The sequence below is a fragment of the Dendronephthya gigantea genome, unplaced genomic scaffold, assembly GCF_004324835.1.
Source record: "Dendronephthya gigantea isolate DGI-Jeju-01 unplaced genomic scaffold, DenGig_1.0 000074F, whole genome shotgun sequence".
NCBI classification, from domain to species: Eukaryota; Metazoa; Cnidaria; class Anthozoa; order Malacalcyonacea; family Nephtheidae; genus Dendronephthya; species Dendronephthya gigantea.
In genome coordinates, this window is record NW_021163084.1 from 400,162 (window position 1) to 425,767 (window position 25,606).

At 37.3% G+C, this 25,606-nt stretch overlaps 4 protein-coding genes across 6 annotated transcripts in view; 1 reads left to right on the forward strand and 3 right to left on the reverse strand.

Moving 5' to 3' along the window:
* LOC114531713 lies at positions 1–8,258 on the reverse strand. Its single transcript, XM_028553324.1, has 10 exons — positions 8,033–8,258; positions 6,813–7,038; positions 5,946–6,176; positions 4,773–5,186; positions 3,881–4,030; positions 2,704–2,897; positions 1,786–1,981; positions 831–1,008; positions 364–553; positions 1–123 (listed from the first exon to the last, which is right to left on the reverse strand). The coding sequence occupies exons 1-10, from the start codon at positions 8,075–8,077 to the stop codon at positions 1–3; spliced, it is 1,947 nt and encodes a 648-aa protein (XP_028409125.1). The 5' UTR covers positions 8,078–8,258.
* Positions 2,839–25,606, forward strand: part of LOC114531815 — a 23,866-nt gene continuing 1,098 nt past the window's right edge. Inside the window, exons 1-5 of one of the 2 annotated variants that reach the window (XM_028553433.1) lie at positions 2,839–2,908; positions 16,810–16,887; positions 23,499–23,579; positions 24,126–24,271; positions 25,285–25,383. In XM_028553433.1, the coding sequence (XP_028409234.1) occupies positions 23,554–23,579; positions 24,126–24,271; positions 25,285–25,383 (271 nt within the window). In that variant the 5' untranslated portion in view covers positions 2,839–2,908; positions 16,810–16,887; positions 23,499–23,553. Of the gene's footprint in view, positions 2,909–16,809; positions 16,888–22,080; positions 22,256–23,498; positions 23,580–24,125; positions 24,272–25,284; positions 25,384–25,606 lie in introns of those variants that run through there. The other variant, XM_028553432.1, reaches the window with a different exon arrangement.
* Positions 12,356–18,806, reverse strand: LOC114531811 (trithorax group protein osa-like). Of its 2 annotated transcripts, none has more exons than XM_028553430.1 (9): positions 18,722–18,806; positions 18,119–18,242; positions 17,901–17,933; positions 17,467–17,718; positions 15,859–16,178; positions 15,423–15,592; positions 14,146–14,531; positions 13,530–13,715; positions 12,356–13,042 (listed from the first exon to the last, which is right to left on the reverse strand). In XM_028553430.1, exons 2-9 carry the CDS (start codon positions 18,204–18,206, stop codon positions 12,846–12,848), a joined length of 1,632 nt encoding a protein of 543 aa, XP_028409231.1. In that variant the 5' UTR covers positions 18,207–18,242; positions 18,722–18,806; the 3' UTR covers positions 12,356–12,845. The 2 variants fall into 2 exon arrangements, with proteins under 2 accessions (XP_028409231.1, XP_028409230.1); XM_028553429.1 differs by having other exon boundaries at positions 17,901–17,936.
* LOC114531814 (KS1 protein-like) lies at positions 18,954–22,079 on the reverse strand. Its single transcript, XM_028553431.1, has 5 exons — positions 21,834–22,079; positions 20,437–21,080; positions 20,185–20,259; positions 19,780–19,911; positions 18,954–19,644 (listed from the first exon to the last, which is right to left on the reverse strand). The coding sequence occupies exons 2-5, from the start codon at positions 21,077–21,079 to the stop codon at positions 19,403–19,405; spliced, it is 1,092 nt and encodes a 363-aa protein (XP_028409232.1). The 5' UTR covers position 21,080; positions 21,834–22,079; the 3' UTR covers positions 18,954–19,402.

Below are 25,606 nucleotides of genomic sequence, written 5' to 3' on the forward strand. Positions count from 1 at the left end.
TCAGGCTTCTAACTCTTCTTGAGTTTCTAACTCTTCTTGAGTTGCAGGGGTCTTATCAGTCTCATCAATCTCATCAGTCTTGTTGGGTTCTGGAAGGCCCTCAGTGACTGTGTCTGGCACAGGCTAAAATAATTAAGTACACAGTTACAAATATATAGAACAATACAATTTCCTAAACTGTCGTTTAGGGAAATTCCAAAATTTCCATTAGTTGTTTTATATATAAATTTCATTTCCTTTCCTTGCAAAAACTATTATGTGGCCAGTTGCCTGCAGCAAAAACTAATCAGTGATAATTGTTGCAATAGCCTGAAAAAATTATGGTACAGGTCAATAAACATGAAATGGGTTAGGTATTGTTACCTCTAGGTTTGGTATCTCGCTGTAAATGTGTTCTTCTGATTCTGAGGAATCATAACAGGCTTCATATTCATAATAACCTTCTTCGTATTCATAAAAACCTTCCTCATATTCATAAAAACCTTCATACTCATAATATCCTTCTTCATATTCATAATAGCTTTCATAAATGTATTCAATCAGTAGGTATGATCTACATATAGAAAATGAAGTTCTTGAATATGAGTTAGTTGTCTTGAGAATGAGAAATTCTGGCCCATATCTGCTTTTCCAGTTGATAAAATGCTGGCAACATGCATTACTGAATGGCAATGATGGGTTCAACAAATGAGATTTGTAGATATTAATTAGTTTGTTGAATAGCCATAACCAAGCAAGAAAAGTCAGGGTAAATAGTTTATTATAGCTGGTAAATATTTAAAATGTAAATTAGGACACAAACAATATTTGCATAACCCAGCCATATTCACCTTATTTTTGTCCAACATTCTGTAATCAATCTGGCAATTGTCTTCCAATTCTTGAAAGCATACCAGGATAAAACCATAGCACCTATTGTTCCAACCAAACCTCCAAGCACCCCAAGAATAACTTTTATACCAGCAGGCTTTTGGTAAATAGGTTCACGTTTTGGTATGTCAAGTATTGCTATGAAAAAAATATTTTAAGTATTGAGGATGTTTTTAATACACAATAAAGTGTTTTTTTTTAAACAGTCCAGGTACAGTAAATGTAAGGTTGTTTACATCCTATTAGTAAAATATAATTCCAACACTAAAGTTCCCAAAAAATGCTAGAGAGAACCTGGTTCCATTGAACATTTCTGTTGTATGCTTTTAAAAGCTCAAAACCTGAAAATCATTCGTCACAAAGGACAGTTTTTGTTACGAGTAACATCCCATTTTATGCACACAGGTTTTATATTTATATTTATATGGTAAATTGTATGCACAAAAAAGCAATTGAGGCAATCATATTTTGCGTAAAGCAAATGAGGTATTCTGTGTAAAGCAAATCCGTTTTTTATCATTAGTTTCATTCTCATTATTTATTTAATAATCTTTTGTTGTCATAACTGGGCGTGTTTAGCAGGAAGAGTGTCGCGTGAGTAAACTAAATTATTGCTCACTTATACAGTAATTTGAAAAAAATTGTCTTAATATTGGAGTGCAATTTTGAGTGAAGGCTGCTTTCCCCTCAAATGCGTGCAGAGAGGAATTTTTCATTGTCTCCGTGCTTTCATGCAGAACTAATGTGAGAAAAACAAAGAAAAAGTCCGCTTCCGCGCAAAATTTCGCTCAGTGGAAAACATGCTTAAGACGGACACTGAGTGTAATGAGTATATAGCCTACCGCATACGACGTATTGTTAGCCAGAGGCGCCCATTGGAATGCATGGCTTTTGTGATAGGATAAATGATCTTACTTGCAGCGCATCCGTAGATACGTATTCTGACGCAAGTCTCCTTCTTTGAGGCTGGTATATTGGCGGGGACCAGACGAATTTTTTTTGCCAAATATAGAGTGGTATTTCCAATCCAGTAGAGAGAACCATCAATTCCAAAAACTTTGCTTTCGTATTGCGAGTTTAGTTTCTCCACCAGATTGACAGGCACGTTTTTCTAAACAATAAAAATATTTGTGAATAGTTTTAACGATTTGAACATCAACAACACTATCAACGATTTGAACATAACATAGTTATATTACATAACAAGTTATTTTCACATTTTAACATGATTACACCAGGCAGGGGTGGGTTGTATAAAGACTAACATTATTGTCGAAAACGCTGCGTTATGCGTTTCCTGTGACTTTACAATTTACCACAAAAGTTTACAAAATATAATTTTATTACTTCACAAAAAAATTTCGCACCAAAAAAGAAAAACTCAAGACGAGCGGCAAACCCGCTCCAGTTTCAAACACGTGTTCACTAACTATACCATGTATGATATCAACGATTAACATGAAGTTTCTCACACTATAAGGCGTAGCTCTATTTGAAGTTGAGTTAAGTAATTACGGGCGGTGCAGTAAGTACGGGCAGTACCAACCAATCCCGATCGGCAGTTTTAGGGTTAATTGTATATCTTCCATAATCATGGTAAAATGTGCGATTTCAGCATTGTACCCTTGTACCAATTGTACTCTTTACGAGTTGTGATCGCACTCTTGCTCATATATAGCTAATAAAAATCACCCTCTGCAGATCTGCAGAAGTTAAACTGACTAAAGTTTGGTCACTGTGTTATATACTGGTCAAAACCATCAATAATACGAGACCAAAAGCTCATACCGGGTTCGTTTGAAGAGTCTCATTCGTAGCGTTAGATATCTTTACTTGTCCTATCTTTCGTCTCACACCAAATATCTTCCATTTGCATCCATCAATACTGTACATCAACCGTAAACCAAAATCTTTATCACTGTCTTTATCATCACCATTCACAAGTCTAATTGCTCTTATTCTTATCAGGTTTCCAAAATTCAGTTGGAAATATGGCTTGGCGTGTTCAAGAGATATGCAGTATGGATCTAAAAGTCAGGTCAAAAAATAAGGTATATATGTATAGATCAATTTTGTCTAATTTGCTTTTGTCTAAAACTAATTTCTTCAAGTGGTAGGTTGTGAGTGATTGGGTGTTTTGAAGAATTACCATAAATAATCTTTTGCACGGTTTATTAACGTGTTAGGCGTCCAAAGTCGAAGAGTATTTTCTGTACGCGCCGCAGCAAGGTTGGCTCAATAGTAAGGCGAGAGCGTGACTTGTGAAATGCACGGGGGAAGCACGTTCGATTGCATTTATAACGTTTCAAGCATCTATGTTTCAAGCATCTATGAATTATACTCTTGCAGAGAGCTAAAGGTAACCAAACTTTGCCATATTTAAAGCTCTCTGCATGAGTATGGATTTTTGTCCAGTGAATTGCATAATTTGGTGATATTTTGCGACAATATTTCATGTTAGGCCACAGACCTATAACGGCGTTGTCGGTATTCCAATTTTTCTTTGCACCTTTTCATTATGACAGGCTTATTTAGGTAGCATTGTCTAAATTGCTTCCTAAATTATCGTATGAAGGCTCATTTTAGCTGCGATCTTAGGTGCTATTTTCGTCCTTTGATAGATGTAATCGAGTGGATAAGTCGCGGATGTTCCAATAAGGGAACATTCTTACAGGGACCGGTTGTTCGAAAGGCGTTTAGCTGCCTTAAACGGTGGATAAGCCAAAGTTTAAAGATACTCTCATACATCTTGTGAATGATTGAACCTACATCTTTTGCATTAAATATGCAATTCCATTGAAAATTAAACTATATTTACATCGAAACATTTCAATTCAGTTCGTCAATAAATATAAAGTTTTATTTTCCATTTTGAATTTATCCACCGTTTAAGCTAAACGCCTTTCGAACAACCGGCCCCAGAGCATTAAATACTTGCCACTTGTTTTTCATCTATAGAAAATGCAATGAAAAAGTATTTATTATGGTTGCATTTAGTTAATAAACCAACCTATTTTTGATAAATGTTCCTGGATGTTGATAGGTCTATTGATAAGCGTTCGTTTTTTCGGTCGTGTCTTCTCCATATAGTCCGTTGTCAAAGAGGGTGAACTGTTGTTACTTTCCTTGTTTGTTTCTTGGCCTATGGTCTCTAAACAATCTGAAGTTAAATGCAAGATGATAAATCACAATTCTTTCTACTGGCCGAATTGGTCGGCGCGAAAGTCAGATTGGGTTGTATGATTGACTAATGGAACAAATAAAGTATATTTTAGTGAGATTTAAGTTGTTTGAACCGAGAAATGAACAACTGGTTATCAGACAACTAGTTCTAGCCCTTTTTAGCCATTTCAGATCACCTGGATCTTATTTCATAGATCGATTTCTCCATGGTCAGCCAGAACAACCGGCTGAATGCCGGACTATTTGTGTGAAGTTTGTGTGAAGTGTGGTTAAGTAATTTGTTGACTGTCTTATTGGGCTTTGATTGACGGTTGTGATCACACACGAGCTAAGAGTACTTTAATATGTATATTGGTACATACGATAGATTTCATTCTAACATGTCATATTGAAAGTAGGTAACTTAGATAAATAATTTAGATAAATAACATTGGTGAACATAACATTTCACTACACGTGGTGCTAGTATTTTATTATTCATCTAACAAACCATAAAACCCATGAAATATCAATGAGTGTGCCTCGTATAGTTCTATTGGGCTTGTATTTAAAGACCTAACTACATTGGGTGTTTCTCATTAATCTTATTCATATTATCAGGTATTCATTCATATAGCTTCTCACAGAACAACGTGAATAGCCAAAAAGTTTCGGAAACATTGAATTATCTTCTGAATGATCTATGATAAATGATAAATGTTTAATAATAATTTTCAAACCTGACTGCATGAAGTCCATGATTGCTCTAAATCTGATTAGACTCCTGTTGGATAACCGAATAGAACTTCTTTCGTCTTCTTCCTTTATCTTTGGATAAATCGTATCCTCTACTGCCTTGTGAACTATGAACTCTATGGAATGTTTGCAATTCCTACTGTTTACAGCTTTAACTGTGTAGACTCCAAATTGTTCTGTGAGGATTTCGTCGATCGTCAGCACGTAAATTATGTCTTTGGCTGTTCGCTTTTGGGAGAACGCCATGTTAGGTTGGTCAGGAATTTCTTCTATTCTCTGCGCATCGTGGATCCATGTGAGTTTGGTTTTAGGGCTATCCGTAGCTAGTGCAAGTCGTACCGTTTCCCCAGGAAAACTGATAGCTAATAGAGGGGAAACATTCTGTAGCCGTGGTTTACCTTATATCCAAAAAAGATTTAGCGCATCAGTGAGATGTTCTTAGTACAGGGTATGGTAATGGCTGTGAAGGTTATGAACTTATGACTACTGTGAAGATTGACGCTGAGGTCACAGAATACCCATCAGAAAGACGATTAATCCATTGTTTTTGCGTAAGTACCGTAGATAGAAGTAATCACCCCCCTGCCAATATTTAAAATGCCGCAAGGGGGTGATTGCTTCTGTTTATACGGCACTTGCTGAGTGACCAATCTTGACGAATCGCACTTACGGAAAAAAACAATGGAGCTAATTGTCATAACAGTGAATGAGGTAAATGATAAAAGCTATTGATGATGATTAATGGTGTAGTTTATCACAAATAAAAATATGACAATGTTAAATGAAAAGCAAAACCTCTGCATGTTACTATAGCCCTGTCTCTTATACGTGGTGTTTCAAAAAAAGTATCCTGTTTGAAAAAGTACCCAAAAGTACGATACGAGCCAGATTTTAATAAAACTTTTGGCAAACCTAAGAACGTTGATGTTCTCAAGCACAGCTAATGCGAAGTCTTTCATTCCTACTTATAAAGTTTTTTTCAAAAGGCACCCAAAACAGCCTTGTGCAAAATAAAACACGCATGCTGATCCATAAATCCATAATACAATTCAATAAGTCAAAATATCGCGAAATGAAGGCAGTGATGCAAGTTGCTTTTTCAAACCAATGTGAATTCTAGGTTTTTATATATTGAAATAGCATTCCAATACTCTAACCTGTGACAAACACCACGGCTTGAGCTGTCTTTGGACCATGTTTCCAATTTACTTTGACAAATATAAAAGCTGCTCGACTCACACGCGCCTCTCTTCCATTTCCACTGATCCGAATGAATGTTGTCTTCAGTGTTACAACTGTGGGTGTTTCATGTTTGAAGAAAGCATAGGACCACTCGATGTCGTGGGTGAGAACCTCGAAGTCTCCGTGTGTTGCGAGACGAATTGTACCTATGTTAGACGCGATTTACTCAACTAAATGATAATACTGAATTAATGACGATATATACTATTGCTCTAACTGCTTACGACACCTGTGAAAGAATGACAACTGGGGCCGGTTCTTCGAAAGGCGTTTAGCTTAAACGGTCGATAAGCTAAAGTTTAAATGCTCTCATATGTCTTGTGAATGACTGAAAAATAAACTATTTAAAGATCTAATGGTGTTTTTTTAGAGGTGGGTACGAATTTCTTCATATCTCTGCCGACTACTTTGTATCCGGTATTGAAATTTTCTGTTGATTGGAAAATTTTAAATTTATAGTGTTTACTTGTACAAGAATAACAATATAAATTCTTGTCCATTTCATTTAATTTTGTTTTGAAACCGTTTTTAAACTTTTTCAATGTTTGAAAATTCCCTGGTTTCTTTTTGACAGTGAACGACAATTTTTCACTTGTCCGTCTTTTTTCTTTTGTCTTTGAGGATCAATGCATGTATTGTCGATGAGAACGTTACGCGTGCATGCGGAAGCCGTTACAGTACTTCAGAGCACAATAAGACAAGCGTTGTTGAATAGTGATAATAGTGATATTAATAGAGAATAACATTAGTACAAACAAACAACGACTATAATACAAACTTACCTTCTTCAAATTCACATATGTGAATACTTTGTGGACTCAGGGATATAGAAAGCGGTTTACGCACTTCTACATTGAACATTTGTGAGTACGTTCCCAATTCGACTTTGGGGTCTGCCTCTTCGAAATGATACATGAAATAATACTTTCCAGTAAATTCACGTTTAGCTTTGCTGCCGAGGTAAAGTTCTGACTGCTTTGGAACTCGCCGAGCAGTGCTTTTCCATTTCTAGATAGATATATAAACAGATAGAATACGGTTTTACGAATAGCTATGATAGGATATATAACTATAGGATGTCTTAAAAGAAACTTAATTGGCAAGTCAATTTTCAAGTTTTGAAGTAGGCCTAAAAAGGAAAGCTATTTCGGCTCAGTGAACTGAAATAAAACTGGAACGCTCACTCTGCCGGAAGTTTGAAGCCAAGATGGCGGATCATGAAGCCTTTCTTGTAGGTATGATCCAGGCCTCCACGCGGAAATTTTGTCGGGAATTCTGATTTTTCCTTTGAAGTTTCCGCGCCAGAGGCCTGGATCATACCTACAAGAAAGGCATCATGATCCGCCATCTTGGCTTCACTCATCAATGAGGGAAAGTCATAGAGTGAGCGTTCCAGTTTTATTTGAGTTCACTGTTTCGGCTACAGTTAACTGTATCATGATGTTATATGATTGACGTTTTGCCAAGCAGTTGGGTTCAAGGACAAACATGAATTTGTAGTTGGTTTCTGAATACCCATGGAACACCGGTTGTGCGGAAATCTATCTTGTAAATATATTTCCTGCCTGAGCCGTTTAAGAAACGTATCGTTGAAAAGACAAATGAGCAGGCTTTATAATGAGATCATTCCCCGTTAGTTTGAGCAATTCTGATAGTCACCGGCCAGTGACTATAACTTCAGAGACAGTGAATCTTGACCAATCAGAATGCAGGAAAATCAATAGTCACCTCGAAATTTATACTAAAACTGTATGGAAACACGGAAAATGTTTTCTATTTCTTAATTGTTGTTATATTTCAACTAAGAAATTCGATGCATGATTCACTTCTCTTTGGCTGAGTGAATATAAGTTTGTAATCACCTCGCGTACGGTGACTAATTGTTAAATATAGAAACACGCTTCTCGAGTACTATGTATAAATGTTATATTATAAAAATATGTAGTTTCAATTATTATCGTTTCTTTATATTGCCATGCAGCTGAGTTAAAAACGTACTTACAGAGACGATGGACACCTTTGATTTGTCAAGTGGTACAATTTTCATTCCACTTTCCAGGTGAATACCAAACACATAATACTTGATGACAGCCTTTTCGCCTTCAATAAATATGAACTCTCTTGGTTTACTAGAACTCGCGGTGTCGATAATCAACTCGCCATCGTCATTGTAGAATAGAAACCACACCGGACGAATTGTGCATTGCGGAATACGGCACCTGTAAGAATATCACGTTATGCAACGAAGGCTGTGTTATACCATGCGATTTTTCATGCTACTTGCATATTTTAAATTAAAAGAAGAGATTGCATTTCAAGTTGAATGGAAATCATGTTCTTCCGTTCGCCTGGCGTAGGTGAATTTCATTTGCATCACTTTGTACTCATTGTTTGTAGAATTAGGCAAATTTTCAGTGGTTAGATATTTACGAAATCGACTCAAATAACACGAATTAGCTGTTAAAACATTGCACCAACATGTTACTAAAGCTATCACACGAAAAAGTGCCTGCGACGAACTGACCTTTCTAAAGTCATATATTTTTCAACATTTTTTTTCGTAAAGTCCAAATTGGCTTTTTCAAATTGAGTTGAACCTTTCCAAACGAAGCAGCTCGGTCTGCTTACAATCTTTTTCTTCTTCCATTCGATGTAGAGTTTGTTAGAGCAACGGTTGTTTTGATACCAATTTGAATGCTGAAGCTGGTCCGAGTGGATTGTATAGCATGTTCTCGCCACCTTTTTCTTGCCAGGCCCAATGTACCTAAACAGGTTGTTCAGGCGAAATGTTCAACAGGGTTATGTTCTTGGCAGCAATTCCATGTCCAGAATTCACGAATGTCGACTTAACTTTAAGGGTTCTTACGCGAAAATATTAGGATGTACCGATGTAGCTAGTTTTCACAAATTTGAGGAAAACACTTCTGAAATACTTCTTAATTTAGCTCTGATAGTTTTACTTTAAAAAATACAGAAAATTCTATTATATTACAATGTTATTCTATTGTTCTATTGCTCTATTGTATTGTATATAATATGGGCGTGCGTACATGCAAAAACGTTATTCTAAGCAAACAAAAATTCCCAGTTTTTTGCAAGATAACTCGTGAGATATTAAAGGGCTGGTGATTTGGCATAAATTTTCAGGGACGAGTAAAAACACATTTTCCTCAAACGTAAACAAAAATGTTGTTGAGTTATAGTAAAATGGTGACAATTTTTGTCAGATTTTGTCAATTTTTACGTTTCTCATGTTGATAACTTTCCAGAGTTTTACTAGTGCACCGGTGAAACGGTTTATTCAAAACCACGAAAGTAATGTGAACTACTTACATACGAAAGGTATCGCGTATTCCACCTTCATACACAGGTAGTTTGAATTTGTACGGCGGTAGTTTCCCATTGCCATCTCCGTACATACAAGGACTACAAAAAGGGACATTACATGGTACCAATTCAGAATTTGGCTTTGCGTCCTGAAATTTTTTAAAATTTCGCCTGGCGGACATCTTGATGCATTCCGGGGGACGCGTCCCCATTGTATCATTATGATAAGACCTGCAATAGTTGTGTTCAGCCATTGCGAACGTGTACTCTTTATTATTTATAAGATAATTGTGGTTTTGCAACAGTATGCTCCGTGTTTTTTCGTAGAATATGTTCCAGGGTTGGCATAGCTCACCTAACCAATAAGAAATAGATATAAAATAAACATACTCTCTCAATTACCATACTATATATATTGTCTGTTCTAAAGCCGCGTTTTCATTACGGACTTTCTACGGACACCAGGCCTAAGCCTAGATGTGAACAGATCTGGACCAGTGAACTCTATACAACTGGAACGATAACTCCTGACAAACATCCCTATTCAGCTTGAAGCCAAAATAGTTTTTCTGAGTTTTGAGACGAAATACTTGACGCCAGACGTTGGGGTGTGTGTCAAATTAAAGCTATTGAAAAGTTATGTTTAGTGTAGAAATTTCAAGACTTAAACTACAAAGGAAATATATAAAAAAAAACAAAAACAATTACCAACCGGCAAAAAACCGGGAAATTTTGAAATATTTTTTAGATATTTCCCTTTAAGGTAAAGTCTCGAAATTTCTACACGAAATATAACTTTTTATTAGCTTTAATTTCATATACGGCTCAACATTTGGCGTCAAGTATTTCAGCTCAAAACTCAGAAAAAGTAAAAAGCCTGGCTTCAATCCCCCCCCCCCAGAGTTATCGTTCCAGTTTGTTTACAGTTCAATGGTCTGGACCTGGTCTAGGTCACAACATTCAGCCGGCCGGAAGAAGACGGCCTGGACCAGGTCTTGACCTGACTTGACCCGGAGCACGTTTTTGTAATGTGAATGGTCCTGAGCACTTTTCAACTTAGACAACTGCTATAATGTAGCCCCCCATGACCCTTCTCCCAATTCTCTAACACGCTCGGTGGGCCATAGTTACGTTACTTGTATGAAGTTTAATTAATACCTGTTTTAGTGACCGACTTTGTTCCGAGATATTTCATCCCATAGTCGGTTATGCACTCAATCCGAAATAAATGCTTCAGGTGACTACATGTGTTCCCACTAGCGCCACAAATAATAGGATCGGTTGGATAACCGAGGGGAGAGTGAAGTCTTGTAACAACCCAGAATTTTTCAGCGATGACGTCACCGTTGTAGCCATTCTTTCCTTGGCATTGAATAAGCGCAGCGTTCGTTTGATAGTTCTTTTCGCTTAGTTCCATCAGCCATGGTTTTTCTTTGTTTGTGAGTTTCATATCGTCCTCCCAGGAATATATATATCCACCTTCGATGAACAATCGATAGTTAATTATTTTAATCGATCATCTAACACCCACCTTTTCAATAAAATAATATAATAGATAAATCAGTAATCATCACTGGTAATCATTCGGTACTACAATCAATCAGTCAGAGCTGTCAGATTGTAATCACAGATCAAGCGTTCTTCAATTAATCGCTCAAATTGATCATTAAGAAAATTACAAAACACATTTCCACATTGATTAAATCGAGTTAAATTTTTTTTCGACTGTACAATTTTCCCTTTTTTTTGGTGGCTTATTTTTTACTCCTATATATCTCTAAAAGATAACAACATCATTGGAAATTTCACTTCTCGTTAATCAGACGCACTTACCTTCAGAAATGACCTCTTTACTAATGCTTATCCAGCGATAGGTAACAGCCCCTGGCATTCTACAGTCTAACGTGCCGTTATCGGTATTCCCAATGAAGTAGACGTGTTTGATAAGTCTTCTCAGGTACGGTGGTGTTTTCCTTGTGTCCGTAACGACTTTCTCCTCCCGAAATAAAGCAAGCGCCGAATGGATAACGAGCATAAAGATAATGTATTTGACCATTGCGATCTATTTTGTTGATATAGGAATGATTTTAGCTCCTTTTTATCGTATAAAACGTGAACAAAAATGGCTTATTACCCCAACACTTCTGACTTTTCTGCAAATCTAAATCCTACTTCCGGGTTGTTGACAAACTATTTGACGAAATATTCCCTGAACTTGTGTTTTAGCTAATAGTAATAACTCAAATCCTGACTTTGCGAGTTGTTATTCGTAGTTTTTTCGTTCTATATTTCATCAAATTGTCTGCTGATAAAGGATTTTAAACAATCTATTCCTAACACATTTGATTCTTATCAAAAATCATTTTACATATCAAGACCATTTTATATATACAAACAAGCAAGAAAAGCTCACCTTAAAAAAAGCCAGCTGTTTTTCTAAAAACGCAAAACTCAACTTGAAACTAACGAGTTTCTCATACTTAATATTGCTTAATACCTGAACGTAAGAAATTTACAACATTTTCCTCAGCCTTTCTTTGAACATTTTAAGAAATATTTTGCTCTGAATCCTCTGTTTTTATTATTTTTAAATATTCCAGCAACGGAAAACTGACGATTGATTTGACGATTGATTCCGATTGATTCGCTATTTTGGAACCGGGTGGTCGGGCTGTCGAATTATTCAGGCACGACGGGCAGTGCGGGCTATAACATTCCCTAATCACCTAAAATGTAAATCACCTAAAGTCACTGAGTTATAATAGAGGCTGCATGAAATATTAAAGTCGAAAAGACGTGTTTATATAGAGGTCCTTGTTCCTAAACCCCTCTTTATTGCGCTATCCGACCTGGAATTTTAGAATCTTTAATAATGCAGAGGCGAAGCTTTACGACTGTTAGCACAGGCAGTGTACAAAGTGTTAATGCAAAGTCTTACCAATTATGGTCAACGCCTTATACCAAACACGAAACCCACAATTAGCACATTGATGAGACCCAGTCTACATTTTTGATAAATAATCAAAATATAAACTTTGGAGTATACAGGTATTTACAGTCCAATGTACAATTTATTAAATTGAGCATAATCAAACATGTGGAATGAAAACTGAATAATACCAAAGTGTATCCCTTGAAGAGCGTCTGAATGAACACTTACTGTCATAGCAATTTAAGCTTAGAGAACTTATTTGGTGCTACACAATACTGATGTACGTCAAATGTATTCAGATTTTGTGGAGCAAACGAAATATACTGACTGTCTTGTTACCAAAACGATAAAATTTCTCCGGCATACAGTGAAATTTCTCCGTCACACTCGTGTGTTGTCCTTTCGGAGCTGTGCACTATGTACAGCTGCATTGTTATAACCTGATTTAACTCAGGTTATTTGTTAATTAGTTATATATTTAAGTGGTCTCCAATATAGTTCAGAATATGACTATATCACATATTAACGTCTTGACGAAATCTTCAATTCTCATATCCTATAATTTCTTTGGAATCTTGCTTCGTTTTCTATCCCAACAGCACTTGGGAGCGCATGCCGGAGCACAACTGCTCGCACACCCACCGCCACATGATTGCATTGGTGGTGGGCTGGGACTACAACATTGCTGTGAGCAGGATGGGGCGCACGCCTGTGGACAAGGTGCAGGGCACTGCTGTTGGTTTTGGGACAACCCTGCGAATGTAGAAAGAGTAACATCGTTAGTTTGTTGCATTACTTGCATACATACAATTGCTAAATTGATCTGCCTTTTTACATTGTATCAGTTGCTGTCATCTGAAAATGTCTGTGGCTGGCTGCGTAAAAAGGTAGTGCACTTTGTATAGTTTTAGTGGAGCAATTTGCTAACAGAATTTTCAAGCTAACGACGATTTACCTACTCAAAATATAGCCCCCTGTTATACATAGGTAGATAACCTTTAACTACAGTTGAAATTTATTTTTACCTTTTCTCACAACCAGGAATTAATTGTAGAATAAAGTCTATTTAATTTGGCAGAGTTTCTGCATTACTAATACAATCTGGCGTATCTCAAGACAAAAAATGTTGTGACTGACAAAAATTTCATTTGACGGCCCAAAAGGTCATTTAATTCACCCGGTTCATACCCATTAAGATAAGTCGTCAGGGGCATAATGATAGGTTAGCTAATAACATTACCTTGAGCATATGATGCTGGTGAACCAGCTTGGGCTCCTGGTTGGGCTGCGGGGTACCCAGGCTGTTGAGGATAACCAGGCTGTGGAGGGTAACCAGGCTGTGCAGGGTAACCTGGTGTTTGTTGGGGGTAACCATGGCTACCTGGATATTGTCCTTGTGGATTCTGATATCTTCCGTGTGTACCTCCTTGAAATAATTAATATAAATTGGAAACCGGTGTATAATTTCGGGAGGGGGAAAGCGATTTCTCTTGTATATATAACACCAAAGTATATTGAATAAACGAGTAGTTAGCCTGGAATATTTTAGAAATTTGTAAAAACGAAAAATGGTTTTTAGGATAAACTACAAGTTTAGGTTATTTTGGGTTGATGATCAAGATGAACAATACTACAGAAAAGACAGAGCTGCGCAACGCCTTTTCCATGAATTGGTAGCAAAAGTTGGATTGAAAATTGGTGGTGGCTCCATCATCTTCACGTTTTCGGTCGGCATTTCGTGGCGCTTTAACTAAGATAAAACTTTTGCTGGTAAAAACTTTTGCTGGTAAACAAGCTGCGTAGCACTTCTAGTCATTGCTTGATTAAACTCTGGTTAAAGATAGAATTCCTAGTACCTGGATGTCCATGATATGGTGGTGGTCGTTGTTGTGGATTTTGGTATCCACCATAAGGCCCCTGTTGTTGGTAACCCTGTTGACTACCATATCCACCTTGAAACTGATTAGGCCTTTGATAACCTCCATATTGACCGTACGGCGAGGGCTGACCATAGGGCCTGGCTCCTACATCGGAACTCTCTTCAGGAGAGCCTTCTTGTGCGGGTTGGGGTTGGCCACCTTCAGATCCAGGCTGAGCATTCGCCGATGCGTCTGCTGGTGGTTCGGTTTGACCAGCGGTGTTGCTTGGTGCTGGTGTACCGTCAGCATATGGGTACGTCAGTTTGCCATCGCTCTGAACTGGACTAACCAGGGTTGCAATAGGTTGATTGTTGTCTACCTTCCTGTTTGGTTTCAATGATTGAAATTAGGTCCTATAAATCGTCTGATATATAAGGGTTATATGAAATTCACCCCTCGTCTTTTCTGCATGAATGGGCTTCTAAAACGAACATTCTCACCTGGTATAGTTTCCCCTCTCTTAGGGGAGTGAATTTGTCTAGTAAGTCGTAGAAGTGAAATATTTTTATACTGCATGCTTTATTCGGAACATTCTCTGTATATACATGCTTGAAGAAATCTGTGGGTCACATAATCTTCCTTTAAAGTAATCATCCCGCCATTTTGTGAAAGATTCGTGAGACTTCCAAAATCTTCTTGAACGGTGGGAGGTTTCTTATTCCCGAGCGGGACAAATTTTTAATTCTTTATTTAAGAGTATTGGACCTTTTGCATAATAGACCAACTTACGATCTAGGTAACAAGAAGGAAATAAATCATGCACCACAGCTAAAAAGAGCATACCGAAATTAATGTAATTGCCAAGTTTGGCCGCAAAATGTCAAGTATTACGGAAAATATAGCCATGCGAAGTTGGGAATTTTGTATGACTTTTTTACTACGGCTGGAGCGTTTAACCTATGGTTTAAATAATTTAGTTACACACTTCTGGCCGTAGGAAAAAAGTATACAAAATTGGCTATTTTTCCCGTACTTTACAATATTTTGCAGCCAAACTTGGTAATTTTAATAAATTTAGTATGCACTGTTCGGAAATTCCTTTTTGTTGCCTAAATCAAAAGTTGGTCTATTATGAAAAAGTTCCATTTATCGGGCTGAGAACACTTGAGGAAGATATCGAGGGTTAATACAGTTGGGTTTCTAAACTAACACAACTAGAGGTAACTTCCATCCGCCATACATGCCCTTATGCGGCAATGCTCCCATGCACTTACTTGGCAGGCTTCTTTTTGCTTGGGGCAGGCCCAACACAGCACTCAAACCGACACGATGGCTCACAAAGCTTGCGACAACTGGGATCGCATCTCGCTCCATCATAAACTATCTCATCATGAGGATTTCCCTCCTTGTCGTAAAAGCGATGTCGATATCTCTTGGCTTGAACCTTCAAATCAAAGAGAAATCATAATTATACTCTTTACTGTCTGTCCAGCCTTCTCTGTCGTTGCGTCTTGTTGTGCGGTTTTGTCCTCGCTTAGGAGTTGTCGGGGGAGGAAAACCTGGGCAATGGGGACAAAATTATCGAACAGGTTTTATCTGATCAACGCTGGTTCTTAGCGAAACATAGAGGTGTTTTCGTGTATCGACTATGCTCACATTGGCTCTTCGTCTGAAGTGTCATTAATAAACAAGAAGATTTCGATTACCTACCTTTGATTTTGGTTTTGGCTTCATAGCTGGCTTGTAACGTGGGCTAGTTTTTCTCAAAGCCTTGAGGCGCTCAAATGCTGATGGGATGTGTATATTGTACATGTCATCATTATCATTTTGGTAGCCAGCATTACCCGCCAACCCTTGCGCGTAACTGCTACCATATTGCGGATATCCGGGGCTGGCCAATCCAGTTTGGTAGTTGCGGCCTGTCTGTTGTGGATAACCTTGTTGTTGCTGGTAACCGTAGGGCTGTTGTTGTTGTTGGTATGGGTTTGGTTGCATGCCATGGGCTCCCATTTGGCCACCAGAACAACATTCTAGGAAGAATGTCGGTAACTAATTATTCCACTGGTATTTATGATGATAAATGGTGTAATATTAATTGTATTATTTTTATTATTGCTGTAAAATTGATTTTCTTAATCGAGCAATTCACCCCAGACTTCAAATTCAAAGCCAAAAGTAGCTCTTCCTAGCTGTAGTCCACCCTCAAAACAATAATAATGTATTATAATAATCTTTCTCAGACAGAATTAGTGCAAACTAATAATGTAAATGTTAAATATATTGATTCAGACTACCAATATTTCTTTATCCGGGGGGGGGAGTATTCTGCCCCCCCAGGTATATTATTAGAGAGGACGCCCCCCTCTAAGCTGCGTCTTTGCCTCATTGAAAATTTTAGACGTTATAGAGTTAAGACGTTGTAACCAGCATCAAATGTGGTATAACAACTGCCTAAAACTAGCCTTCGCCATGCAGAGAGTATTCATACTAACTCTCGCGACGAAGGCCCTACGGTCAAAACGTCGAGAAGTGTTTTGTCTATTTTAGGCAGTTGTTATACCACATTTGATGCTAGTTGTTTGAAGACACTGCCACGCTGCTCCCTGGTTATATTTGTTTAGACGTTGTAGTTTACATTTTTCTATGTTTACGTTTATTTAGGAATGAAAACCAATGCAGGCATGGGATGTTCCATCAGACTGCTTGTATTAATTCATGAGGACTGGTGCTATAGGAAAGGTAGGTTTTATTGAACGTCGTAACGCATTCGCAGTTTCAGATCCGCGCCTTGATTAGTGAGGTTGGCTACGATCCTGATTGAAGTAGTTTTATATTTTTGTCACATGTAGTGTAGGGAATATAGCCCATCGAAAATGTCATTGAAACTTTTCTCTGGAATTGTGGACTGTCTTGTTTCAATTTTCGGGTTTAATTAACTGCAGACATGAATTCTATTACGAAAGTTTATGACGTTTCTACTGTATAGAAAATTATTCGCTATATCTGCCTCAAATATGACATGAGTAGAACAAAACGCATTGTGGTTCTTGGTCTAGTTAGCCGAATCTTTATTTACTCCAACACAGGGCACATTGAAATTGACAATGAAGCTGTTGTAGTAGACACTTTAAAGCAAAAACTGCAAACCATTAGCTGATTGAAGTTTGGACAATTTGGCCGTGAAAATTAAAGCATGCATTTACGCCAGTCCAAATCTTGTATATAGATTTACTTTCCTTAAAGTTTGCCGCCTGCGGTTTTCGGTTTTTTGTGGACGTCAATCTTCTTTTCTCATACAATTCATTTTACAACACTTACGTGGTTGGCACGAGGGTGCACATGACTGTGGGCAGCCTTGAGCGCACTGACCACCAGCAGCCGGTTGTCCTGGCATTCCAGGTGGGGGCATCATAGGCGGAGGGGGTGGAGGAGGCAGAGTGTCTTGATAGTTCAAAAGGTCTTTAAACATTCCTTGATGATAAGGTTCTGCTCCTGGTGCGCAGCAACTTCTCTTGCATGAAGGAAGACAGAATTTCTTACAACCAGCATGGCAAGCCCATGTGCTTGGCTCTGTATGAAAAATAGCGAAAAATCACAGAATATTCAGAACAATCTGTACTATATAGGCGGACGCAAACTCCCCTATAGCGTGAAAACAAGCTTTATCATTGTTGTTACACGGATCTTTACCATTTTATTGTCCTTCATACAAATATTCCTCAGTTTTACATAGTTAATGTATAAACACGTACCTGAACTTCGCTTATCTACATTTTCTTTCTTGGCTGCTAAAATATTAAGGTTCAAATTGTTTTTAAAACGAGAGAAATTTGATTTTCAAAATTGTTATTTCGTTCTGGCTAAACACTGACAATCCGACATTCACTGTGGCTAATTCAAAAAAATATACCCCTATAAAGCGATGCTTCTCGACCATAAGAGCCCCCATGCAGCTCTTCGTCAATCATACCTGATTTGAGCTCGATATTCGTGGATGCTGTGACTATCAAGAACAGTTCGAGAATCACGCAGACTGTATACACGGCCTGGTGCATCATGGGATTGCCTGGTACCCCCGCTTTTGCTGTTCTTTCCTAAGTTGGACGACATACATGTGTATATATCGTATTGATAAACAGTTCATACAACATAGGGTATACAAAGCCGTTTAAAATCATATCTGCTATAAGAGATGCAACACTGAAGAATGAAATAAAAAATAAATCTAAATCTGTCGAGTGACCCGTGTGACTAATTTTAGATGACCCGTGCTACATTTTACAAATGTATCTTTTCGCGATAATTCAAAATAGCATATATAACATTAATTTTAGTTAACATATTTATAAACAATTCCTGTAGACGAAGTTATTTCGTCTTTACTCGACAAATTAGAGATTATTGTAACACAATTTCACGGTTGACAACTTGATTTAACCCAACTAGCCTAAGCATTTATATAAAAACAATCGAAATAAGTCGAAATTTGAGAAAGTTATAAGGATACATTTCCATATTTAGGTTTATTCAAACATTTGCGTACAACTATTATGATATTTTGAATCAATCTTACCTTTTTTTAGACGAAATAACAGAATTTTCTCTTCAATTTTCTCCTCTATTTTCAAAGTGTATTTGCAGGTACTCTAATAAGATCATCGCTTGAATAACTTGTATAATAAACAATGAAATTCTTTTTGAATAAGAAAAGCTTTCAGTAGAAGCGAGTTCACGGCGACAAATGCATTTGAAAACGTTGAATTTGTGGCATTTTTGCAAACATATTTTTGCTTTCCCCTAGAACGCCATAATCTATAAAGGCAACTAATGTCTCAAAGAACAAATGCGTGCTTTTATTTCATATCTATAACTATACAGATATACAAAACTTGATGATTTACAGATCTTTCCTTTCATGGCGACTTCATCCAAGTAGACTGCATGATTAGTGATTGAAATCTGTCATCCTTTTTGTTAGGTTTATTTCAGAGTATCATCACTAGTATACTTAAGTCGCAGTGTTAAACCTGTTTCAAATATCTAACCTGACTAGTTTTGTTTTTCATGTAGCAATGTCATAATGTCAGCACTTAAGTTAAAATGATTAGAGAGTGATCTCCGACAAAAGAGCTTTCTAATGTCACATAACAAATCATCAAAGCTTTATAAGATAACCTGTCATTGGTTTTTGAACTACGATCAAGCGCTTCTCTCCTAACCCTATATAGTAGTGTCCGCCAGATGAGGCATTCATTTAAACATAATTTTTGTACTTGCGTCTTTGTTTATCTGGTAAACAACAAACAAAGTCACATGACGGGTCACATGACTTTTTGCAGCGTTTAGGACATTTCTTTATATTCGTTTTCTTCTTTGGTTCACTCTCCTCCATCCGTCGGGCAATAACGTCGCGCATTGTCGGAGTAAGGTCGGGAATACAGCACGCAATGTGACATGACTCGAGACAGCGATGTTGACAAATGTCTTCACAGAGTGCTAAAAAATGGAACAATTTAAACCCAACTAGCTTTATTTCTATGCAGAGTTTAATAAGATAAACACGGCATGCGATTTTTGATCCTGAATACCGGTTCATTTCAATTTCTTCCAGTCGTCGACTCGACAACTTACGTTTTACTGCGGGAACGGATGCTTTCCTGGCCGCTTCTTGCTCTTTAGCCTGGATTGCGGCCACGTACGGAATGAGGTTTTTCTTATGACCTTTCATCTCATGTAGTTTTTTCTTCCATTTGGCAATCTTTTCTAAAATACACGATACAAAATAATTGATGAATCATCCGCAACTGCGATATGAGCTCCCTTCAAATATCCCAACAACATTTTCATACTATACTACATCTAGTTTTGAGCACCGACGCTATAAATGGTGAGGGCGCTGCACCAGAATCGTGTCAGTCAGAGTGACAAGCTATAAGTGATTTTTACACAATTCCTGCATGTGTGTTATATTTACTATTTTGATATTGAATGTACTTTCTTATATTTCCAAATTTCCACTAATAATTTTGCTCTTACTTTGTCTCTCTTTTTCAAGTAGTTTTCTAGTCTTCAGCCCCGCAATTTCGATGTTGGCCAGATTTCTCATTTCATCTGTAAAATATCGTAGTTGAAATTAAGATGAATTTATCCCAACATTCGATCGAACTGGACGCCTTGCAATGAAGAGCGCTTGTTGTGTGCCCAGTGAAGTATGAACTATAGTCACAAGTCCCTTTAGGCGTGATAGCTCAGCAGACAAGAATACCACACTTTCAGTCAAATACTTACTTTTTATGTTGTCCATATGTTTAGCATAGGTATAATAAATCCTTTTCCTATGCTTTCTCTTCTTATGTCTTTTTAACTTCTTGCTTCTCATCATTTTAACTATATCTTTCAAATTTTCAAGCACAGCGCCATTTTGCTTTTTCTCTTTGATACCCTCATTCCGTCTTTGTGACGTGACGTGATTATTCTCCGATTCTTCATCAGCGCTTTTCTCGTCGTCGTCGTCGTCGTCGTCTTCGTTCTCATTCTTTTCTCCGTCGGATTCTTTTTGGTCGCTTTCGGATTCAGCTTCCGCGTCATCATTCGTTTTTGTTTTCTGGTCGGAGTGTGGTCGATTGTTTTCGGCGTCCTTGTGATCACTTTCCGAAGACGTTCGGGCGTCTTCGGAAGCACCTTTAGAATGAGCGGAATCCGAATGTTTTTCTTCGGAGGACTTTCGTTCATCCTCGGCTATTTCGTTGTTCTCATCGCCGGAGTCAGTTCGCTTGTCATCAGAATCGGACTGCTTGTCTTCAGAGTTTTTGGTGTGTTCTGACGGTGCTGCTAAATCATTTTTGCTCTCTCGATTTTTTTCAGCAGTCGAGTGTGTTATAGTTAAACACAGAATTGTGATAAGAAAAAGTAATCTTCTGAGGGGAACCATCCTAGGTTGTAACAAGTATCAAAATGTTTGTTTAGTATTAACAGTATAAATATTGAGCTTGTGTTTATTGTTTATGAAAACATTTCCCATCACTGACGTATTTGCTTTTACTGACTTTTTTTATATACATCATGCACTTTGAACTCTATACGCTATAAATATCCATGCATGTGAGAACGTTTTCTTGTGTTGTATTGAGACAATCATCGTCAGTTTCATGGCCGATATAACTAGTTCCAGGGACCTCGGTTACACAATACCGGGAATAACATCGCCACGATTCATGTTTAACCATTTTTATTATACTAGTAGATTTTGTTCAATTTTATGCAATTTTGACTGCAAAACTGAGCTATATGGTGAAATTGATGTCGTACTGAGCGGTTATGCTAACCCGCGGTGTCGCATTAGGACATATATATTATATAGTCCTGGGGCACGATTTTTGAAACATGTTTACTATATGGTATTTACTTACACTTGTTAAAAGATACCTTTACGTTTTAAACGAGAAAGTGTGTTTTGAAACTTTAATGATAATACTAACTTAATCATTTGTAAAAAGCCTTTCACAAATTATTATAATTATTATATTATAATCAATTTCTATCATAAATGATAGTTGAACTTTTCTAGTTTATTGTGGCAGTCATGGGCGATGATACTTTTTAACACCTATTGAAAGTTAGCCTTTCCGCGCCTTAGCAGTAAAATCAATAAAAATTAGCCCAATAAAGAGAAAAGCACTTCTCACCTGCGATAGTCGCTATCAAATCACAATCTTTAAGATTTCAAACGTAGCCAACCATCAAGCATGTATTTTTAACATTGTCGTACAGTTCAAGTAATGATTGATATCCAAGACTTTGTATCTTTGCTTTGATATTTTCACGGTCTCTTCAGTCGTACGTCTTGACCTAATTCTTTAGTATTTCAACAAAATGAACTTGAGATATTTGAAAAGCGTTGAAGATGTTTAAACAATGTAGAACCATGTAGATCGCAATTTTCAAAAGATGTGTGGACTGGTTATTGCAGGTTGCTGTCTTAGCTGATTATAAAAGCGACAGGTCACACTGTTTTGAAAATGTTTGTTAAACTACAGACACATGCAGTAAAAATGGCTGGGCAGCTTGATGCGAGGGGCCGGTTGTTCGATCGAAAGATGGATAAAAGGTACCTCTGATCACTGGATAGTCATTATTTCAAATGTTAATAATTCTTCACCCTTTGGCATGGCCAGGGATTGAACATCGCAATTTTGAAGTGAAAATAGTTTTAATAATGTCTAATGATTATAAATTTTATATATGAAGCTTGTGCTTTGTTTACGACGGTTGAAACTGAAATCACTATCCAGTTTATCCACCTTTCGAACAACCGTGCAGTCCTAGAACTGTTACAGTTATCAGATCGAAACTGTTTTACCGATGTATGACTGCTATGATTGCCATTGCACTACCATCACTATCTGTGAATATATGCATATCTTATTGCGTATAGCTATACTTATTTCGTTTCACTCTGACTACTGTAAAACGATTTGACTGAACATTGTCATGAGCCATTGTCGTGGCGCTTCGTATAAAAAAGACAAATCACCGCGTTACAGTAACTTAGCATCAAATGTGGTATAACAACCGCCTAAACTAGACAAAACACTTCTCGACGCTTCGACCTGAGGGCCTTCGTCAGGAGTGTTAGTATCATTAGCCCTGAAGACGTCTGTGCCTTCAGCGATGTTTTCTGTTGTAGTTATTCTATATAATTATACAGTCTCAGGGGCGTAGGAGCAGGGGGGGGGCGTGGGGTGGCAAATATCTTTCGCCCCCCCCCAATAATACAGTAGATTTAAAGAAAACGCTTTTGAATTTAAACTGAGTTTTGGAAATTGTATACAGGTTGTAGTTACACAACAAAACTTTCATGCATAAAAGTTTTCGTTCATCACAATATAGTTTTGGTGTTTCATACGTTGAAGAAAGACAGCTGCAATTGCTTTGCTAAATGTTATCATCTAGCGCAATTGCTCTCAAAAAAACTTCAAAAGCAAGGATCTAAAGCAATAAATTTCAAAAATTTTCTCGCTCGGCGCCAACCATGGTGGCGTCCCCCCCCCCCAAATCTTGAAGATATTCCTACGCCTCTGTACAGTCTAACAAAAATATTATGGTAGAAGAAAGAGGCAGCATGCAAAACGTTAAAATTTTGAATGTTTGGACTTTGGATACACAAATCAGAGCAGCTCAAAATTATTACAGGAGCACAGTTTTGTTAGCTGACATCAAAGCGTTACTGCATTGGGCAAGCATTTCGAGTGCGGTATCCAGGTTAATGCCATATCAATTGAGGTCAGTGGATCTTAATTGTCATCATAAATTATTCATCGCATGCATGTAACCGGTTGATTTTGAATTAGAAAGAAAACACGGTATTTCAAATTCAAGAAATGTAATATAAAGCTCTCTTGGATCATGGTTTTAGAGAAGAAATTTTCTCGGTAAGTATTAATTGTTTTATCTCTTTTCACAATGGAATTTGCCGTATAAGAACATTATAACTTCACTATTGAGAAACAGTTACTTTTACAGTTCACTAGGTTATGTAAATAAACGAAACTAAATTTATTAGATTTTGGAATATGTGGCATATGTTGACAGTGGAATATGTCAAACACTGCCGGGGCTGGGTAAGCTAATTTATACTCAAACGGAACGGAAAACTAACGTAATTCTTTTGAAAATTAGATTTTACTCCCTTAAAGCACAAAATAAGTCCATCCTTCCAACAAGGGGAAACTCGCTAAAATCTCCGAATGTTTAAAATGTTTAAAATCCAATTTTTACAAGCTCCGTATACATTTATTAGTTTCAGACTGTTCTTTGTGGCATTTTTTATTCTTCTTTGTATCTATGGATTGGTATAGTAGGAATTTTATACCTCCCCAGTGCTACAATATATATAGCTGTTTCTTTGTTCATTCCCACATGACGCACCGGAGGCAAAATTCAACATGTAGTTCTAGTCAGGATTTATATGTTTTCAGGCTGGATATGTACGGGTTTTTGGCGATAACGATTATTGTTTTGGATATCGCTTTGTCATCGGAAGCAAGAAATACACAAAACAATCAAGAAAAACGTGAAAAAAGACAGAATGCGTTTTCGCCTGTAATTCCAAGTGAAATAAAAGGTAAAAGTCTTAGTATCATGATCATCTATTAAATCTGTTCTATCTGAGCTGCTTTCGCGTGATATCCGACACCCAAGTTCGCTGGTGAGGGATTTGGAGTGATAGTATATGTAACAACTCAGTGTGTTATTACAGAATTTTAAAGACACGTTTTATAATTTATAACACAATGTTCTTACACAACATTTACATGTAACCCATACAACTATACCCTTTAAACTGCATAATTGTCAGTATAGAATCTGTTTTAAAATTGACCGTAACGAAAAAGATGGCGGCATGTACCTTTTACCAGAATGCATTGCGGGCATTAAGAATGATTGACTGAAACAAGATGGCAAGAAAACTCCTAATGACTTGAAATTTTAACACAGCGAAGAAAATAACTTCCTGTTTCATGCCTGTCCTTTAAAAGACGTCAATTCGCTTTTTTAAACGATTTTCGAACGCAATGCGTTCTGGTAAAATGTACATCCGCTATCTTTTTTGTTATAGTCAATTGAAGTTTCACCATGACCGCGACTTTTTAGGATACCCAAAAGGTCGAAATATGAAGAGAGGACTGGGACGGACACTAACCCCAGTCCTCTGTCCCCATTTCGACCTTTTGGGTTTCCTAAAAAGATTTCACCAGACAAAAATCATTTAAAACTAAGGCCTGGGGCCGGTTGTATCAAACCTGTTTAGCTGAAACGGTGAACAAGTAAAAATTGATAAACACTCTTACATCTCTCTTGAATAGTCAACTTGAATATTATGCACTGAATATGTAGTTGTAAACAGTATCTTTGTATTAAGGTCAAAAACATTTAGTTCGCTTGTTGAATAAAACGATAGACTTACTTTCTATTTTCAACTTATCCACTTTTGAAGCTAAACGGTCTTGTCTCTTGATACAATCGGCCCCTGGTATTTTATATTAGCCACATTCAAATGATGTTCCACATCGCAATAAGAATAAAGCAATGTTGTTCCTTTTCACTCGTATTTCATTCGTACTTTTATTTCTGTAGAGGAATTTAAAAACTATGCCAAGTCATATTTGAACAATATGGTGGAACAAATGTCAAATAGAAACAAGCAGCCAGCGAAGCAAGAGCCGTCGACATCGCGTAAGAAATTTCAATATTCTTACTCGACTTATAACTCCAAACAAACTACCCAGAATACGGTTGGAATACTGACGATCTCATTATCCATAATATGAGTGGTGGGTCTCTTGTTCGTGACCCACATCAACGTAAAACATAGCTAAAATGGTCTTACTTGGAAATTGTTTTTTTAAAGATGGGGAGTTGTAGGGGTCTGCAGGACATCCTGCAGAAAATTTTCTTG

Coding starts and splice junctions, on each gene's coding strand:
- LOC114531713 (XM_028553324.1), bottom strand. CDS start 8,077: ATGAAAATTGTACCACTTGACAAATCAAAGGTGTCCATCGTCTCT. Junction 7,039..8,032: donor CAAAGGTGTCCATCGTCTCT/GTAAGTACGTTT, acceptor ATATCTATCTAG/AAATGGAAAAGCACTGCTCG. Junction 6,177..6,812: donor CATATGTGAATTTGAAGAAG/GTAAGTTTGTAT, acceptor CGTCTAACATAG/GTACAATTCGTCTCGCAACA.
- LOC114531814 (XM_028553431.1), bottom strand. CDS start 21,079: ATGGTTCCCCTCAGAAGATTACTTTTTCTTATCACAATTCTGTGTTTA. Junction 20,260..20,436: donor ACATATGGACAACATAAAAA/GTAAGTATTTGA, acceptor GATATTTTACAG/ATGAAATGAGAAATCTGGCC. Junction 19,912..20,184: donor ACTTGAAAAAGAGAGACAAA/GTAAGAGCAAAA, acceptor CGTGTATTTTAG/AAAAGATTGCCAAATGGAAG.
- LOC114531811 (XM_028553429.1), bottom strand. CDS start 18,206: ATGATGCACCAGGCCGTGTATACAGTCTGCGTGATTCTCGAACTGTTC. Junction 17,937..18,118: donor GAATATCGAGCTCAAATCAG/GTATGATTGACG, acceptor TTAATATTTTAG/CAGCCAAGAAAGAAAATGTA. Junction 15,593..15,858: donor AGCCAAAACCAAAATCAAAG/GTAGGTAATCGA, acceptor TTTGATTTGAAG/GTTCAAGCCAAGAGATATCG.